This window comes from Megascapheus bottae, chromosome 17 (assembly GCF_031878675.1).
Source record: "Megascapheus bottae isolate mThoBot1 chromosome 17, mThoBot2.hap1, whole genome shotgun sequence".
NCBI classification, from domain to species: Eukaryota; Metazoa; Chordata; class Mammalia; order Rodentia; family Geomyidae; genus Megascapheus; species Megascapheus bottae.
The window spans coordinates 48781184-48800684 of NC_143525.1; the positions used below are offsets into that span (position 1 = coordinate 48781184).

The 19501-nt window shown below is 53.9% G+C and overlaps 2 protein-coding genes across 2 annotated transcripts in view; one reads left to right on the forward strand and one right to left on the reverse strand.

Annotated features, from left to right (window-relative positions):
• Pgs1 (phosphatidylglycerophosphate synthase 1) overlaps positions 1-18418 on the forward strand; it is a 37210-nt gene extending 18792 nt beyond the window's left edge. The window contains exons 7-10 of the mRNA XM_090351292.1: positions 1179-1700; positions 11545-11693; positions 14717-14846; positions 18335-18418. Of these exons, the coding sequence (XP_090207418.1) occupies positions 1179-1700; positions 11545-11693; positions 14717-14836 (791 nt within the window). The 3' untranslated portion in view covers positions 14837-14846; positions 18335-18418. The remainder of the gene's footprint in view (positions 1-1178; positions 1701-11544; positions 11694-14716; positions 14847-18334) is intronic.
• The window catches only part of Dnah17 (dynein axonemal heavy chain 17), a 284886-nt gene continuing 283419 nt past the window's right edge, over positions 18035-19501 (reverse strand). The window contains exons 80-81 of the mRNA XM_090351293.1: positions 19144-19369; positions 18035-18427 (exon numbers count right to left, since the gene is read on the reverse strand). Coding sequence (XP_090207419.1) covers positions 18180-18427; positions 19144-19369 — 474 coding nt within the window. The 3' untranslated portion in view covers positions 18035-18179. The remainder of the gene's footprint in view (positions 18428-19143; positions 19370-19501) is intronic.

Sequence of the window (19501 nt, forward strand, 5' to 3'; positions counted from 1 at the left end):
GGCTGCCAGCTCCTCCCTAGGCAGCTGCTGGCGTCCCTGAGGAGGGTCCCTCACGGCCACTCCTCAGTGCAGACCTTGTGAGTGAGTGGAGTGGTCAGGTGGCTTCCTCCCCTGGCTGGCTTTCCTGTTCCACTAGTCTTGCCAAAGGCTTGCTGTCTCATCCAGTTTCCAGAGACATAGTATTAGACTGTCAGACACAGTCCATTTTGTATTGTTTTGTTCTGTTGACATCTGGCCTTATTTCCTTTTCCTACTTCATTTTTGCTTTTGTTCTCGTTTCTCCTATTTTCTGTTCCTAGACTTCTCCAGTCACTTGTTCATTCTGCCTTTTCTTGTCTAGTAATAGTTGTAGCCTTCCTGCCAGTGTGTCTGCATAGCTTCCTGTCCCCCTGACCTGTCCCCCTAGGAAAGTTGCTGCGTCTCGAGTCCAGGTCTGTCCCCAGACACCTCCATGTGTCATCAGTGGTGTCTGTGGTTGTGCAGACTGTTCTCTCTGCTATACCTTCTCTCCTCATTCTATACTTCACTTATAATGGCATATAATTATGTTTTATGTATTCATCTATTTACTTGGTGGTATTAGGACTTGAACTCAAGGCTTTGTGTTTGTTAGTCAAGCATTCTTACCATTTGAGCCATGTCTGCAACCCCTTTTGCATTTGTTTTTTTTAGATAGGGTCTTCGTTTTTGCCCAGGCTGGCCTAAAACCAGAGTCTTTCTACCTATGATGTCTTTGTAGCTGGAATGACAGGTGTAAGCCATCAGCCATGTCCAGCCCTAATACATGTTGCTGTTTCCACAGCGTTCTTTTCAAGGATAACATGTTTACTGAGTGCCAATCACAGGTACTGCTCAAGTGTCTGTTCACAACAGATATTACCCTTTGTTCCCCGCAGTCCCTCTCCGGTGTCACCTCCCCAAAGTCACCACCATCCTGATATCTGTCACTCTAGGTTCCCCTTGACTGTGAGGTTCTGTGACTGGGGTTACGTGTGGACAGGCTCCTCACCTCTTCCTGTGGAGGTCCTGGGGGCAGGGACTTGTCTGGCAGCTGTATCCTAGGAGCAGCCTTTAGGGCTTTGTGCTTGTAGCATTTGCACGTGCCTGTCACACCTGAGTACACGCCTGTGTACTCAGCCTGCCAGTCTCTCCCTCCCTCTTCTACCATCTCCCTCTAGGTGACCGGGCGGCCTACTGCAAGGCAGCTAATAAACGGGTCATGGATGTGATCCACTCAGCCCGGACCCGTCAGCAGATGCTGCACGCCCAGACCTTCCATGGTGACTCCCTGTTGACCCAGGAGGAGGCAGCAGCTGCTGGTGACCGGAGGCCAGCACCCGATACCTGGATTTACCCGTTGATCCAGATGAAGCCCTTTGAGATCCAGATCGATGAGATCGTCACTGAGACCCTGTTGACGGAAGCCGAGCGAGGCTCTAGGATTTTCCTCACCACTGGCTACTTCAATCTGACCCAGGCCTACATGGACTTGGTCCTGGGCACACGGGCTGAATATCAGATTCTGCTGGCCTCCCCAGAGGTGAATGGCTTCTTTGGGGCCAAGGGCGTAGCCGGAGCCATTCCAGCGGCCTACGTGCACATTGAGCGGCAGTTCTTCAGCGAGGTGTGCGGCCTAGGGCAGCAGGAGCGGGTCCAGCTGCAGGAGTACTGGCGCAGGGGCTGGACATTTCATGCCAAAGGTATGAGGCAGCTGGCCAGAAGACTGCCCCAGCAAGGCAGCAGTACCAGGGCCCTCACTCCTGGCTTCCCCGCAGGGTGCAGGCTGTGTGTGCATAATTGTGCACTGTAGCACACCTGCCTCTCACACCTATGGATCCCTTTGGTTCTTGCTAGGACATGGTTCCAGGACCACATGTGTGGGCAGCAGTGAGAGCTCTTCGTTAAGCAAATTTATCTGTGTAAAGCACCTCCTTTCCTCCCTCCCTCCCTCCCTCCCCCCCTCCCACCCCCTCTCATATGCACCACAAACTTACGAACTAAAATGGTTTGGGTGGTTTCTTAAAAAATGTGGTTCTGGGGGCCGGGAGTTTGGCCCTAGTGGTAGAGTGCTTTCCTAGCATTCACAAAGCCCTGGGTTCGATTCCTTGGAACCACATACATAGAAAAAGCCAGAAGTGGGGCTGTGGTTCAGATGGTAGAGTTCTAGACTTGAAAAAGCCCAAGGACAATGTTCAGGCCCTGAGTTCATGTCCTGGGACAAGAAAGAATGAAAGAGAGAGAGGGGGGGAAGGAAAGAAAGGAGAGAGAGAGAGAAAGACAGAGAGAAAAGAAAAAAAATACGTTTAAATTTTTTTTAAAAAAAATGTGCCTTAATCCTAGCTACTCAGGAGGCTGAGATGTGAGTATTGCTATTTGAGGCCAGCTTGGGCAGAAAAGCCCATGAGACTCTTATCTCTGATTAACCACAAAAAGCCAGAGGTGGACCTGTTGGCTCAATTGGTAAGAGTGCTAATCGCGAGTGAAAAAGCTAAGGGATCATAAGTTGAAGCCCCCAGGACACTCTCTCTCTTTCAGTCTCTCTGTGTCACACAAACATGTTCTTCCAGAGTCTGGTGGCTCATACATGTAATTGTAGTTACTTTGGCATTTTATATATATATATATACACACACGCACACACACATAAAACGTACACACATGCATATGTTATATATTTATATCTATGTCTATATTATGTTTATAAACATATATGTTTAACTTTCAGTCCTTAATAGAAGTCCTATATACTTTTTTCAGGTGTGATGCTGGGGATGGAGTCCAGAGCCTTCTATTTTTTTTTAAATATATTTTTTAGGGCTTGGAGTTTAGCCTAGTGGTAGAGTGCTTGCCTAGCATGCATGAGGACCCGGGTTCAATTCTTTGGTACCACATACATAGAAAAAAAGCCAGAAGGGCCGGGAGTTTGGCCTAGTGGTTAAAGTGCTTGCCTAGCATGCATGAAGACCCGGGTTCGATTCCTCGGTACCACATACATAGAAAAAAAAAAGCCGGAAGTGGTGCTGAGGCTCAAGTGGTAGAGCTCTAGCCTTGAGAAAGTCTAAGGACAGTGCTCAGGCCCTGAGCTCAAGCCCAGGACTGGCAAAAAAAAAAAAAAAATAATAATATATATATATATATTTTTTTTTATTGTATTTAATGGAAAGGTTACATTATATTCTCCAGATAGAATGTGCATTACTTCATAAAGACTGCTACCCTTTCTCATGGTTTTGTCCCCATTTCCCTCCCCCTCCCCCTTCCCCAGAATCTTCTAATGTAAAGCTACACGCCCTGGCCAAGATGAGGCACATTCTCACACACACCCTTTCTGAGACAAGGGGGACAGGCACTTGAAGCTTGAGACTGGCTTGCCTTGTGCTCTTGGCTGTGCACGCTCATTTCTGGACGTGTGAGGTGTGAGCATAGGAACCATGCTCAGAGCCAGGCACGGCCCCTGCATCTCAGTAGGCCAAGAGTCTCTGGTGTGTGAAGCTGTGAAATCTGAGAATGGCTCCTCGGGATTCCCTGGGTAGTCTTGAGTCCTGCTGTGCCTGCTACCATGGACCACCCGTCTGTGCTGCTGGGACTCAGGGCATCTTCAATTCTCAGGAGGAACTCTCTCCCCCACCATCCCTTCTCCAAACAAATGTTTTCAGTGTGGTGAAACCCAGGCCACTCTAGATCCAGGATGTCCGGCTTTTTGTGTGAACTTAACCTGGCACTTTATGTGCTAGGGAGAAGACCCTTGGCCTGTCCATGTCCTAGGGAAGTGCTGGAACTGCATTGCTACATACCAGCCCCAACGTGTTATTAGTTGGATTGGTTGTGGAGCCTGAACTGAGCTGGGTGCTGTCCTTGAGCTCTTTTGCTCAAATCTAGCACTTTACCCTTCCTTTTTTTTCTTTTGGTGGATGATGGGGCTTGAAGTTGGCCTGGAAGCTGTCCCTGAGCTCCTCACTCAAGGCTACCACCCTACCCCTGGAGCCACGGCCCTACTTGTCCTTTTCTAGAGGTTCATTGGAGAGAAGAGTCTCAGGTCCTTTTGTGCCTGGGCTGGCTTTGAACCGTGATCCTCAGATCTCAGCCTCCTGAGTAGCTAGGATTACAGGTGTGAGCCACCGCTGGCTCACTCTACCACGCTGAGTCACAGCACCACTTCAGTTTTTGCGTGGTTAAGTGGAGATAAGAGTCTCACAGGAATTTTTCTGCTTTGGCTGGCTTTGAACTGCAGTCCTCAGATCTCAGCCTCCTGTGGAGTTAGGATGACAGGTGTGAGCCACTGGTGCCTGGCCCTGTCCTTGTTTTTAAAGACGCCGGCAGCGTATTCAGGTGGAAGAGATCTTAGGTGTGTGGTTCTAACACCAGTCAGGGCAGACAGATCCAAGAGATTATTTTCAAGCGTAGTTCAAGTGGTAGAGTGCCAGCCTTGAGACTAAGGTCTAGCACTAGGGGGAAAGGCAGGCCTGGAGTGGCCGTGAGCTTGCCGTTATCCTGCTTCAACTTCCTGAACATTGTGATTACAAGCATTCTCTATTCCACCTAGATGACGAGGTATTACAAAAACAAACAAAAAACTGTGGGCATGGTATTTTGTACCTGTAATCCCAGCTCCTTAGGGGACAGAGATAAGAAGGTCATGGTTGGGGGCCAACACAGGCCAAGAGTTAGTGACCAAACTGGCCATTGAGATGCGTGTCTGTCTATAATCCTACGTATGTGGGAAGCATGGTTAGCGGATCATGGACCGAGACTTTCCTGGGCAAGAGTGAGACCTTAAAAATAACTAAAAAGAGCAAGTGAGACTTCATGCCTGGTAATCCTCGCTGCTCAGGACGCTGAGGTCTGAGGATTGCGGTTCAAAGGCAGCCCAGGCAGGAAAGTCGACGTGACTCTGTGCCTCCTGGGCAGGTGGTACGATGGTGTGGGGCAGCTGCCTCTCTCTGGCTGAAGCAGGTGTGTGGTCAGGTGTCTGGGCGCAGTAGGTTGGGCTGGGGTGTGTGGACAGTATTTCCAGGCTGGCCTTGTTACTTGTGGGAATGGCAGCAGGGCCTAGGTCCGGTAGAGTGGGAAGAGCCAAGCAGCAGAGAGGTGCTTTGCACTTTGGATGAGCGCTGCAACATAGACCCTGAACAAGGGACACAGTTGTGTGGCTGGCCAGTGTTCCTCCTTGTCTTACGTGGACCTGGGGCCCCACCTGCAGGTCCGGAGGCCCCAGACCCACCCAGCAGTTCTCATTCTGTTGTGCATTGTTTCCCCGAAGCTCTGCTGATAAGGATGTGGTGACTCTCCACTTACCGCAGAAGCAGACTCCATCTGGCGTTTTCCTGGCTGTGTCATTCTGTTGCTCCTTGGCCTTCCACCTTCCTAGGCTTGGCAGGGAGAAAGGGTGGAGCCTGCCACCTGTCAGCCCTGGGCTAGTGGGTTAGCACAGAGAACCTGGCATCTGGGCCCCAGGATGCTTCTGAATGTGTGTGGGAGAGGGAAAGTGGTGGCAGGGGTGGGTTGCAGTGAGTGGGTTGCTGGAATGGGATTCTTGCCTAAAGTCAGGAATCAGAGGCACTCTATTGAGCTGCCCTGCTCAGTGGCTGTGATCCACAGTGGGGTATTAAGTTAGGGCTGCTTGTGGCTCAGCCTGTATGGGGGAGAAACAGCAGCTCCCATAGTATTTGGGGCTGGGAGAGTTGATCAGATGGACCATTTCCTGCAAGACCCATGCAAGATGCAAGCTGTGGGCCTACCCGGGCCCTAGAGAAACCCACTGCGGTGGTACAGCCAATACTATGATGCCCTTACCCACCCTCCTGCAGGGCAGATCCTGGCTGATCTGGGATGCTCTGCTCCGGAAGCCCTTGGGCAGAGGAGAGTGAGCCAGGACATAGGTTTCAAGTCTCCAAACCCCAATTGCATCCCGTCTCCTCAGGATGTTGGACAGCAAATCTTGGAATATTATGTGTTGAAGTTGTGGGTGGCCCTGGGAGGGTAGTTCTGTAAGGTGTGGCTTCCTCCCTGTCCTCAGATGGAGGTGGCCCATAGGCAAGGTGGGGAGACAGCATTGCCAAACAGGTGTAACTGCTGGCAGTAAACTCAACGAGCTGCAGTCTACTCTGTAGTACTGTCTATCAAATGTTATTGGGCAGTTGGGCCAGGGTGCAAGCTGTAATCTCAGCACTTTGGATGCTGAAGCAGGAAAATCAAATGTTCTAGACCATCTTAGACTTTGTCTCAGAAAGCAAAACCAAGCCCAACCTGTTCTGTCATTGTGTGGTAGGCATGGACACACTCTTGTGTGCCATTCGCTGGGCAGTGAGGTATTACCTCCCATTCTTTGCTGGTTTCCTCGCAGACATCATTTTGCACAGTGGATTTTTAATAAATTGGGCTGCTTCAAGAACCCGAGGTGCCTTCCACCATTTGAAGGAGTGCTCTCGAGCCTAGTTTGTAGTGTGGCTTATATGCTTGATTTGTTTTTAGACTTTTGCAAAGGCTGCCTCTTCCTATGTGAGCGTGATTTGGTGTAGAGGTTACCATACATGGAATCTAGATTGTTCCAGTTCACCTTTACCTGTGGCAGAAGCAGAAGGGACCCAGTTCAGCTCCTTTCCTGTAGAATCGTCAGTGGCTGTTTGTTGTCTGGAGAAAGTGGCAGCAGTAGCCTGGTGTCTTAAAGCGGGCACCAGTGCCCAGCTGAAGCCCCTGGGTGGAGCAGCCCTGTGAAGAGGGGATGGCTCACAGATGGTAAAGGTTCACTCTGTTCCTGCTCCCACAGCCATGCTTCCTGACTTGCAGTAGGAATATGGGTATGTCCTGATGAACCCACTGTAGGTTGAAGAAGGGGTCTGTTGAAGATGGGTCTCATCCAACCCCCTGACCATCTCAGGTCTCAGCCTAGCCACAGATCTGTGTAGAGTGCCGCCTGGGAACTGTGGCTCGGAGGACTGGACTGGACTCTGCTAGCCTGGGAAGAGATCCAAATTCAGAACTTGAAAAATGAAGCTGGATGCCTGTGGCTCATGCCACCCAGGAGGCTGAGATCTGAGGACAGTGGTTCAAAGCCAGCCCAGACAGAAAAGTCTGTGAGTCTCTTCTCGCCAATTAACTATCAAAAAGCTGGAAAGTGAAGTTGTGGCCTTGAGTGAAAAAATGAAGGGAAAATACCCAGGCCCTGGGTCTAAGCAAGCCCCAGGATCAGCCCCAAACAAAACCTAGAACAGAAGAAAAACTTGACGGGTGAGGGAGATGGGGTAGATTGCTTGCCCTATAAACAGAGGCCCTGGGTTCCATCTCCATCATTACAAGCAAGACAAAAACTTCCCTGAGAGAGAACCAGAGTATGGTTTGTACAGACTGTGCCTTGCTTACTCTCTTCCATGATCTAGGTGGAGCCATTGTAAGTGGGTCTAGTGTTTTTCTCTGCATCTCAGCCAGGAGGACAGCTCTGAATCTGGAGGCCTCTGTCTGCATGCTTCAAAGAGTCTTGGAACAGGCTGGGCTGCGGGATGCATGTTCCAGTGGGCTGCAGGCCACTCCCGTGACTCCTGGTTTCCAGATTCCTATTGCCTGGCCTTGCTTCTGGCTCAGTACTTGTGGGACAGAGTTCTGGCAGCAGAGTAGAATTTGACTACCAGCAGACTTAGATGCTGCCAGCAGACTTGGTTGGTGGCCCTGGCCTTCGTCCTCCCGGCTGGTTGTAGAGAGAGAGGCAGGGCAGTGGAGATGCAGCCTTCCTCTGTGTGTACCCACCCAGTGCTGGAGGTCTGAGAGGCTGAACTTCTTCCACACTGTGTTTCAGTGTATTTCATGAAGCCAGCATTCAGCTCTCAGCCTCATGGGTCACCTAGGCCATGCCTGGGGCGAGGAGGGGACGCGTGCCAGCAGAAGTGGCTGGCACCCACCCGTGTAGGAAGACAGGCCCATGATGTTGTCTGTCTCCTTGTTTTCACAGGGTCTTGTGATTTTTCTAGGGGCCGTCCTCAGAGAAGGCCCCAGAGCTCCTGCTTCAGAACTGAACGGCATTTTTGTAGCCTTCATTTGTGAGAATCCCAGTAACTCTCATTTTATCCAGATAGATTAATATGCAAGAACATTAACATAAACATCTACCGAGTGTCATTCAAGGCACAGCTTCCTGCCCACCTCGGTTTCCTTCTCACAGGAAGCAGATGGCAGACTAGCGAGAGAACTGTACAGATTGTTTGGTTAAAGCCCAGGGCAGAAGAGATGCGGGCTGGCGGAGGGGTCCAGATGGGGAAGGGTCTCTGAGGATACATCCAGCAGAGGTCTATGGGAATGGGCCACCAGCAGGGCACCAGACCCATGGGGTTGAGGGAGCAGACCCTGCCCTCACCCCAGCCAAGGTGGGAGTTGGGGCATTGTCATGAACCCCAGGCCTGTGACACTTCTGGAGGAGCCTCGGCAGGGAGGCTGGGGGAGTACCAGACTGCTTTCCGCTTCAGGAGGTGGGGTGGCTGGAGAAGGTCCGGCAGATAGCCTCTCTGTGTGAAGAGGAGGCTCCAAGCCAGATAGTTTTTGAGGGGTGCAGGGTTGTGGCGGTGACCCCTCCGGCTGCAGGCTTTCCACCTCAGCCCTCTCCAGAAAGCACTCTCTCCGTGGCAGGGCTTCCTCTCCTTCCCAGGCTGCTGTTCCCTCCGCACTTCCTGCTGGTTCCAGGAACAGCAGAAGAACTGGGCCCAAAGGTCAGGCCGTGGGGTGGGAAATGGTGCTTGTTAACCAGTTTATGGCCCCCGGGCGGGAAATGGGATTCCCCAGTTCTGGCCCTGAAGGGCTTCCTTTCAGTCCAGAGGATGCCCTGAACTAGCCTCTCCAGCCCAGGGGGTGTCCTGGACTGCCTCCCTGGCTCAGGGGGTGCCCTGAGTACCCACTATTAGGGAGCCTCCCAGCCCCGTGGCAGCCCTGGCTTCTGGGGACGGCACCAGTGAGGTCCTCCCAGAGCTTTCTTACCTTGTTCAGGTTCATCAAGGGGGTCGTTTCTGGCCTTTTCATTGCCTCCCCATTTCTCTCTCCCTACCTTCCTCCCCTCCCCCAACCCTCTTCTCGCCCTGTAGCCCAGGCTGGCCTTGAACTTGAGGTGGTGCTGGGAAGGGATGGCAGTATCGGAGCTGTAGACGTATGCCATGCCTTGGTGTCTCTGTGACTGCCCTCATCATCATCATCCTTTTCTCTCCCCTTTCCTCTTTCTCTTTCAACTTTTTGGCAGTACTAGGGTTTGAATGCAGGACACCCCACTTGCTAGGCTGGCATATGACCATTTGAGCCATGTAGTCAGCTCTGCTTTTTGCTCTGGTTAATCTGAAGATGCAGTCTTAACAGACTTTTTTTTGTGTCTAGCTCCCTGGAGCCATTATGTTGTAGATTTCAGCCTTGTGAGTAGCTAAGTTACTGGAGTGACTTCTCCAGGTGCTTTGCTTCATTCTATTTTTTTGTGTCAGTCTTGAGACTTGAACTAAGGGCCTGAGTGCTGTCCTGTACTTCTTATGCTCAGGGCTAGTGCTCTACTAGATGAGCCGTGACTGCTGGTGGTTAATTATGGGTAAGAGTCACCGATTTTCCTGGCTTTGAACCATGATCCTCAGATCTCAGTCTCTTAGGTCATTAGGATTATAGGCATGAGACACCGGTGTGGGCTTCACTTTCTTTTTGATGGAGGTTATGCAGATAAAATGGGGGAGGGGTTGGCACTCACCAGCTAGGCAGGAGGCTGAAATAATGGGCTGTCTTTAACCAGGCAGTGGCCCAGAGGCCAGCCTTGGTGAGAGGAAAGAAGTGGCGGTGACAGGAAGCGGGGGGCAGGGAATGTGACTGCCCGTCTACCTTCCCCGATAATGCAGCATAGCTGATGGTCCAGCATGCAGACGGATGGACAGTTGGTCTGGCGGTCAGTGGTGACAAAGCCACAGCAGTCCCGTGTGCAGTGTGCTGTCACCAGTGGGCTGGATGGACTGCCTGCCTCTGATGGCCACCCCTTGCTTCCCCCGGGAGAGAACCAGCCGGCCCTGTGGCAGATTTTACAAGTAAAAGAAGTGAGTGTAGGACCTGGGCACTGTCCCTGAGCTGCTTTTGCTCAAGGCTCGCGCCCTACCACTTGAGCCACAGCTCTACTTTGGCTTTTTTTTTGTAGGTTAGTGGGGATCAAAATCTCACACTTTTCTTCCTAGGCTGACTTTGAACTGTGGTCCTCAGATCTCAGCTCCCTGACTAGCTAGGATTATAGGCATGGGCCACTGGCCCCTGGCTTTCCAAAGACCTCTTGAGTGGCCTGTGCAGCCAAAGGCTGCCTTGACCAAGTGAAGTAGGCCGGTGGCTTTGAGGAGGCCCTCTGTAGGCGCGGGATGAGCCATTACAGGAACAAGCAGCAGGCCCTCGTCCTCTTACCCAAGACGTTCTTGGAAGTGCTCCTGCTCTGTGTGAGAGTTAGGAAATGGCCTTCTATTTTCGGCACGCAGTGTTCATGAGATACTGCTGGCTTGCCCGTCGTGGTCACGTGCTCCCGGAGCCTCTGAGAGGAAGGCCGTGGGGAGGCCGGCGGAGGAGGCACCCGCAGGCCTGCGAAGGCTCACTGGCTGGGCTGGGTGGGGTTCTCTGGGGAGGGCATTCTTGGTGCCAGGGAGGGCCCCTGCCCGAGGGCACACCAGAAGGGGCTGTGCCCTTTAGCTGGGGCCTGGGCAGTGAAGCAGCCCTGGGCCTTGGCGGAGGGCATGGGATGGGATGTGGCCATCTCAAGTGGCACTTCAGATCCCATGACCTTCAGTCACCTGCTGGCCCTGGGTCTCCTTGACTGTCACACACGTGCTGTGTCCTGGCAAAGCAGGGGGCTGGGATTCACTGTCTCGGGAGTGCGCTCCTCCACTGGCTGCAGCGGGGGTTGCCTGGCCCAGCCTGGAGGTCTCTGAACCCCCTGGCAGAGGTGGCAGAGGAGTCCCTTCCTGTGCCCCTCGGATCTCGTTGGCTTTGGTGTTGACAACCTGAAATAGGCAGTGGGGACAGGGAGGCAGGAAGGGCAGGCTACTGGTCTTGAGGAAGCCAGTTCCTACCAAGTGTCACTGTCACCACCCTGTGACGTCCCCAAGTCTACTGGCTGAACAAGGCCCTGGCCTCCTTCCCTAGTGCTCTGGGAGGGCTGGCAGGCCGTGTCCAGGATGGCCACAACGTCACTGGTAGCATTGCCTGCAGTTAAGAGCGTGGGGATTGGAGGTCCTGCACTCTGGTGACAGCTTGGTGACTGGGGTGTGTGTAGCAGGGGCATTGTGTGCCTTGAACCACCTCCCCATTCTGCATGGGTCACAAGGCTGCAGCATGGGTGGTAGAAAGGAAAGAAAGTGTGGAGAGGTCCAGATTACATGGGCATGTGTGCATGTGTGCGTGCGTGTGTGCATGCATGCCTGTGGGGGACTGGTTTGCGTGCTGTATGCATGCCCACGCCAGGCACAGTGGGACCAGCCCACTGCTTTCCTCCTAGGTTGGACACTGGCGAGGACCTCAGCTGATGCTGGGCTCACTTCTTATCTACACATTTCCTTTTCCCTGCAGGCCTCTGGCTGTACCTGGCAGGGAGCAGCCTGCCCTGCCTCACGCTGATTGGCTCTCCTAATTTTGGGTACAGGTCAGTTCACCGGGACCTGGAGGCCCAGATTGCCATTGTGACCGAGAGCCGCACCCTGCAGCAGCAGCTCCATCAGGTTGGTTGAGGGCGCAGAGTCCTGTGGGCAGGGGATGCCGCCCAAGGCATGGGTTCCTACGGGCCTAGAGGCAGCTAAGTCTTGCCTGAGTCACTGGACTGCTCTGAAAGGTGGCTCCTGCCGCTCTTCCAGTGAGTGAGACTCAGCAGAGGGGAAGGACCTTGGTTGCCCCAAGTCTGGAGTGATGAGGCCTTCGAGAGGAATCCGTCTCAGCTTGTACCCCACATGCAAAGCACTGCACTGGCTCTGGAAGAGCCCGCCATGCTCTCACTGGGATATAATGTCTCAGAACTGGAATGAACTCTTTTTTTTTTTAATTTTTTTTTATTGTAATTAGTAAAAGGGTTACATGATATTTGCCAGATAGAAGGTGCATTAATTCACGTACATTGATACCCTTTCACATGTCTTGGTACCCATTTCCCTCCCCCCCCAACCCCCCTGGAATGAACTCTTAAAAGAGTCAGTAATGGGGGCTGGGAGTTTGGCCTAGTGGTAGAGTGCAGGCCTAGCATGCATGAAGACCCAGGTTCAATTCCTCGGTACTACATACATAGAAAAAAGCTGGAAGTGGTGCTGAGGCTCACATGTAGAGCTCTAGCCTTGAGAAAGTCCATGGACAGTGCTCAGGCCCTGAGTTCAAGCCCAGGACCGACAAAAAAAAAAAAAGTCAGTAGTGGTTTGGCCCTCCTAAGATGTCATAGTTTTACACTTTGTGTGTAAAGTGACAGAAAGGTCCATAGTGTTCATTCATGTTTCTGTGCATCTTGGTGTTCAGTTAATGGACAGCTGAGACGTGGATGAGACCTTGCCTTGGGGTTTGCACCCTGTCCAGTAGCACTTTCTGTGAAGGGTCTGTGTCTTTGCAGCAGCCTTGTGATCTGGGCCCGACCTTAGTGTGCTGGATGTCGCCTTGCTCAGCTTTGGCCTCCCGTGTTTGGGAGTCACTGCAGCAGAAGTGTCAGAGCTTTTGTTGATGGAGTGATGGACAGGAAAGTGATCACAGCTTTGTCCCCTGGCCCTGTGGCCCGAATCTGGGAATCTTGTCAGTGACTGTGAGTGTCCTTGGGGCCAGGAAGGGCTTCATTACTGAGCAAGAGGAAGTGATGGCTGCCATGCCCAGTGGCAGTGGCATTCGTTCAGCAGGCTTCTTCCTGTAGGGAGGCTTACGGCAAGCGCCTGGGGAAGCCCCCAAGCCAAGAGCTGCCAGGAATAGGCCACAGCTGGACTCTGAGCTGGCCTGGGGAAAGGCACGAACCTGCAGCGCTCACAAGTGGGGCCTTCCCGGTTTCCGCCCCTCGTGCAGGAGAGCAGTCGGTGGATCTGGTCCGGGGTGGGATGAGTTCTGGGGGATTTGAGTTGGTGTGAGGGAGCCTGGGCTTGGGGCTGAGCCTTCTCCATTTCCTGAGTTGGGGCGCCGAACCCACATCCTGGATCTTGGGAAAGGCCGGGCCAGTTGTGGTTGGAGTGGATTTCTCAAATGACATACTTGGGATACTTTCTTCGCGTCGGGGAGGACAGTAGCTCATGCTGTCATGGCTGGTCCCTGTGTGTGAGGCTGTGCCTATGAGGTGCTGACGTGCATTTCTAGATGGTTCTGCCGGTTCAGAACTGGCCGCTGCTGCCCTCCTCAGCCTGTGCCTGTCCTGGCCCCGAGTGCTGCTCGTGCTGCCCTCCCCTGCCCCCCTTCCTACAGCAGAAAATCCCCAGCACCTGTGGCCTGCAACCCCCGCTCCCAGAGGCCACTGCCAGGCCCAGGCAGGAGCCCAGGGACGAGGCAGTATTTATTCCAGAACCTGAGGCTGTTCCCTCGCCTTGGTGCAAGTGATAATAACCGAAAGCTTCCTGGTTTTGTTCAGAGAATAGTTTTCCACTTGTGACCCCAGAAATACTCCCTCAAATGGCATTGTGGCTCCGGCAGCCGACTTCCTCCATCCCTGCCTGGGGTGAGTGTGTGAGGACATGGAACATTTCTGGTAACCTCGTTGAAATCTTGGCTGAGAGCTGCTAGAGGCGCTCTGTGGAGACTCGGCGTGCCAGCCCCTCAAGGTCTCACCAAGGGTTTGAACTTCAGCAGCAGCAGTTTAGGCCAGAGGACTGGGCTTCCATGCATGACATGGGGGCGGTGGGTATGCATGTGGCCTCGGAAAGGTACAGGAGGGGTGAAGCCTGGAGTGCCCCAGCCCACGTTCCAGAATCCTGGGGCAGGTGTGTGCTGGCCTCGCTGGGGCAGAGGAGCTGCCCGGGATACAGTGAACTCTTCCCTCACGTCTCTAGGCTTTGCTCCGTGCAGAGGGACCTGGAACTGAGTGGGGTCTAGGATTCAGAGGGCACGACTGTGCATTGTGTAGATTCACGTCTGGCGTCTTACTGACATGCTGTGCACCCTTTCCCACATTGCTAAATGCATGTTCTTCCAAACAATTGTCCTGCAGTGAGTGAGTGAGGCTTTGTCATGTGGGTTTATTAATAAGCTGACTGTTGGATATTTAGGTGTTTTCCAGCCTTTCCTTACAAATGTTTCTGTGACAAATATCTAAAAAATCTTAGTCTTGTTGGGGAGCCAGTCGCTCACCACCCTGTCCTCCCAGGAGGCTGAGATCTGAGGATTATGGTGGGAAGCCAGCTCCAGCAGGAGAGTTTGTGAGACTTTTGCCTCCACTTATCTGCCAGAAAGCCAGAAGTGGAGCTGTGTGGCTCCAGTGATAGAGTGCTGGTCTTGAGTGAAGCAGCTCAGGGCTGGGTTCCAGTCCCCGGACTCCCCACCGGCCTGGCAAACCCTGTACTCTGCCCCTGAGCAGCATCCCCCAGGTCCCTGGGGGTACTGGGATGTGCACTACTTCTTTAGTCCTGGAGGACACAAAATCCTGTATTAGAGTCTAGCTCTGTCTTGGAGAACGTCTTGGGAGCCCGGGGCTCGCTGCTGGGCCCACAGGCTGGTTTGAGGGCCAAGCCAGGCCAGCCTGCAGTGTGTGCTGCCGCCAGAGGGACTCCTAACCATTTCCCCCGTTCCCCTTCCTCAGGAGCAGGAGCAGCTCTACCTGCGGTCAGCTGTGGTGTCCTCTGCCACCTTTGAGCAGCCGGGTCGGCAGGTGAAGCTGTGGGTGAAGATGGTGACGCCACTAATCAAGAACTTCTTCTGAGACCAAACAGGTGCCATCTCACCTGCCACCTCTCCGCACCCAGGCTAGGGCAGGGGGATTGCCGACTGGCAGGTCCCCACAGACCTCTCCAGGGAGCCCTGGGGGCTCTTTCCCCCTCCTTGGCTCAGCCCCTGCAGTCAGGCACAGCTACCATCAAAGCTTTTGCAGCCTTAGGCAGCAGGTTCCCTCTCTTCAGGTGCAGACGCCGCCACTCAGCACCAGGGCGGGCCCTCTTCCACGCTCCCTTCCTGGGGCTGCTGGGAGGCTGACCACGGGGGAGACGGGCAGATGCTGGCAGATGCCTCAGAGCCCAGCCCTGCAGAGGCGGCGGCTGTGGGGGAGCGGCGGCGGCGGCACGGTGGCTGGTGATCTAGCATGGAACATGGCGCTGGCTTGATGCCCTGGCCAGCTGCAGCTCAGGATATGGTGGCATCTGAGCCAGATCTGGGCCTGCTGGCTTGCTGACCCCTCTCCCTCACATTTGTTTCTGTAGTTAGGAGATGTGGTGTTCTAGCTGCGGGGGCAGCCCCTCCCCTGCCAGGAGCCTGTGAGTCACAGCCTGGACACATGCTCCAGACTCCATCCCTTGGTGGTCAAGTCTCTGCGGGTTGCTTTGGCGTAGAGGAGAGGCTGGAGAGTCATGTCGGGAGAGGGGCCTGAGGCTGTGCTCGCTTTTCTGTCTGATAGCACCACCACCTTGTCTTCAGCTCCTGCCTCCTTGGTTCTCCTCTCAATCATCATGTAGTTTCCATTACTTTAAAAAGAAATTATTATTATAAAGGTGATATATATTAGAGCGGTTACAGTACTGTAAGTCAGGTAAAGAGTGCATTTCTTTCTTTCCCTTTTTTTTTTTTTTTTTTTTTAAATTTTTGGCCCTAGGGCTTAAACTCAGAGCCTGGGCGTTGTTCCTGAGCCCTTTTGCTCAAGGCTAGCACTCTACCAGTTTTATTATTATTATTTTTGTCAGTCCTGGGGCTTAGACTCAGGGCCTGAGCACTGTCCTTGGGCATTCCTCGAGGTTAGCACTCTACCACTTGAGCCACAGCACCACTTCTGGCTTTTTATGTGTATGTGGTACCAAGGAATCATAACCTGGTCTAAGTGCACGCTAGGCAAACACTCTACCATTAGGCCACACTCCTGGCCCCAGTTTTAGCCTGAGCGCCACTTAATGGTTTACTGGTGATAGTCTCGGCGACTTTCGTGTGCTGGCTGGCTTTGAACACATGATCCTCAGCTCTGAGCCTCCTCAGTAGCTAGGATTAGAAGTGTGAGCCACCAGCTCCAAGCCCTGCTGGGCTGAAGTCTTTTTCTGATTTTGCCTCTTGGAAGCATCTGTTTTTCTTTTTCCCTCAAGATGAGGCCACAGTGACCACCTCTGTGGACAAAGGACTGTGGCCAAGCCTTATCCCTGTGGCTGTGTGAACTGGTCCCCATTGCTGGGCTCCTGTCTCAGGCTGGAGAGCCACAGGCTTTTGTGGCTGTGAACAGGGTGGATTGTGGCTGAAGCTCTACAGCACTGCTTGACACTGCTTGTGCTCAGGCTGGTCACTGTATTTGTGATTTGTCCAGGGAAGGGGGGGAGGCCAACAGGGGAGCCTGGGTGCCTCAGGACTCTGCCTTTCGTTTGGGGAGACCTTCTTATCCAGGGCCCCTGTGCCATGGCCCCGCTTAAGCCAGCCTGGATGCTCTTCCCACCTCTCTTCTGTCTCCTGCCGCCCCTCAGCGTGTTCTGGGCAGGCTCTCCTCCCCAGGGCATGTGGGGCTCTGTCCCTGCCCCTGCCCTCCTGTCACTGCAGGCTTGGGCAGTGTGGCGTCACTTTGTCAACCAGCGGCAGTAGACTCTGGCAGGCTCCAAAGGCAAAGTGGAAGGACGTCTCATTTTGCAGTTATACCAGGGATTGGAAGTGAGTTCCCTGTGGCTGGCAGCCTGGATGCCAAGGGCTGCACTGACCCCTCCTGGTCAGCAGAGGCAGTGCCCAACAGCCAAGCTAGGAGCCTGAAACGCTCCTTGCGCTCGCTCTTAGTGCCAAGTGGTTCCTGAGGGATGTTTTTGCTGCCCCTGCCCCCCTGAGCCCCGCACTGCTGCTGATTGTTACCTCTGGGACCTCTGTTCCACCCATGGTATTGGGTGCAGATACCTCCGAGAAGCTTTTCTCCAGAAGTTAGGCTCGAGCTATTCCTGAAGCTCAGACAGACCCTTACCTGGAGGAGGCAGGCTGCCCCTGCAGTGCTCTGCCTGGGAATCCAGTAGGCCTGGGCATCATCTCACCTCTGCTGAAATGGTTCTCACTGCCAATAGACACTCCTGCCAGTCAGGGTCTGGCCAGCTGCCATGGAGAGGGGCAGAGCACCAGGCTGTGTCTGTGGATGACCTTCTCAAAGGCACCAGTATTTTCCTGAGCTGTCTTCATGATGAGTTTTCTGTGTGTGCATGTACGTACCAATACCAGGGCTTGAACTCAGGTCCTCCCACACTTATTTGGCTTGCTTGCTCGTAGCTGGTGCTCTGTCACTTGAACCATGCCTGCTTTTGGCTGTTATTTTGAAGTTGGAGTGTCTTTGCCTCTCTGAGCTGGCTTCAGACCCGTGGCTCTTGGCTTCTCGAGTAGCTAGGATTATAGGCATGAGCCACCAGCCCCAACTTGGAGAGTTCTTCATGGTTGTGTAGATGCCTGAGACCCAGACCGGAAGACTCATCCAGAGAAACGGAAACTGGACTTCCTTATGCCGGGATTGGGCCAGGCAATGAAGTTGGGAGAAAACTGCTTCTGCGCCTGTGCCAACCCAGCCAGGGACGCAGGAGATGAGAACGGAAGGCGAGGAGGTTAGGGGAGCCGCAGACAGAATCCCAGTGCTCGCAGGACGTGGCACATGGCCAGAGCGTCTGCTGCCCTCCCCACCAGGCCCTGTGTGGTGGTTCTAACAAGTGGCAGTCAGTGGACATGGAACCTGCGTGGAAACCAGAATTCCGGCTCAGGCAGAGGCTGGGGTGGCAGGTGTTGCCCTCTGGTCCTCAGAGAAGAGGAAGGCTGGGGATGGGTGCCCAGGGCCAGTTCCACCCAGCACGAAGCATGCCTGGCCCCCACTGGCCTGTGTGGTGTGAAGCACTGCCCTGGGGCTCCTGAGAGACCTTCCCCAGAGGCCAGGCATGCCGCCCCCCCCCCAACCCGAGCCTCAGTATCAGCCACTGAGCAGAATCAGATGAGCTTTAATCCACAGGTAGGGGCTATGTGGATTAGTTACAAAGAACCTGATTATATAAGTGACAGTCCTCTGTTCCTGTAAATTAAATAAGAACAGTTGCAAAGCTGGGCTTCTGGTGGCTGGTCAGCCGTCGCTACACCTGCAGCAGGAGTGCCACCGCTGCCAGGACCCACTTGGCCGCCTTCTCTTTAGTCTTGAGGTTGAAGGTCCAGACGTAGGTCGGGCCCCGGATGCGCGTCTTGTACACGGGGCACTCGTAAATGTTCTTGGTCTCCATGCGGTCCACAGGAATGGCCTTGATGAAGATGACGGGCATGGTTGGCGTCAGCTCCTTCAGCCGGGCTTCAGCGATGACTCCGGTCTGGGTGTCCCAGCGAGCTCCTGCGGGGAAGTGTGGCCCAGGGTCAGGGTGGCCCTGGCTGGGCGAGCCAGTCCTGTCTGTGGCTGATAGTGAGTGAGGGGAGGGGGCCGGCCGGGAAGGGCCTGGCCTTCCAGGAAGAAGGTGGTGGTCAGGCCAGGTGCCGGGGTGGACACTGCTCAGCGTAGCCATGTGAGCAGAGGACTCGGCAGGGGACCCCGCTGTGCGCTGAGCTCAGCAGTGCTACACCTTTGGTTTCCATCCGTTTCAATCTGTGGTGTTTTCAGCGCCTCCTCTGCGCCTTCCTGATTTCAGTGGCAGGGAATCAGAACTCCTGCTGAAAACTATAAACTTTCCTGACTCTAAACGTGTAATGTCTATGTATATAGAATATAAATAAGTGTCTGTGCCGAATATAACTGCTCTCGTTTCTACTTGCCCTATCGAGTGGTGTTTATACTTCCTGTCTGGAATTCTGAAATAAACAACATGGAGAATGGCTGTTGCTTGTCTGTGGTGATTGGGAAGTGGAGTGGTCTGACGCCTCGCAGGGAAGGGTGGCGTTGCTCGTGGAGCGGGGCAGCCTGTGGTCTCAGGAGACTGCCCGCCTCACGCCCCCATCTCTCAGCAGGACAGGTGATGTGGGAGTTGGCACTGGTGGTGCCCGCCCCTGTCTTCCTGTGGCCTGTGACCGCCTCGCCTGTCCACTGTGAAGCCAGCTCCCAGAGGGGCCCCTCACCTTCCATGAAGAGGCCGTACACGTAGGAGCCTTCCCGGGGGGGCGCGGTCATGTCCTCTTTGTTCTTCTTGGTCACCTCCACAGACAGACACATCTTGTCCAGGGGCCACTCGTTCTTCCTGGCCATTGACTGCATGATGGCTGTGAGGAATGACTGCGGGTTGAAGAACCCAGCCAGCCACACAGTAGTGGGCAAGGCGAAGTCAGTTGTCCAGGACTCGAGCTCCTGAGAGAGAACACAGGCAGCCCAGAGGGCAAGGGGCTAGGCGCCAGCCCTGGACAGAGCCGATGCTACTTCCCCATGCCTGCGCCAAAGAGGGCTTCACCTGGCAGCGGGGCCAGCCGGGTGCCTTCCCCT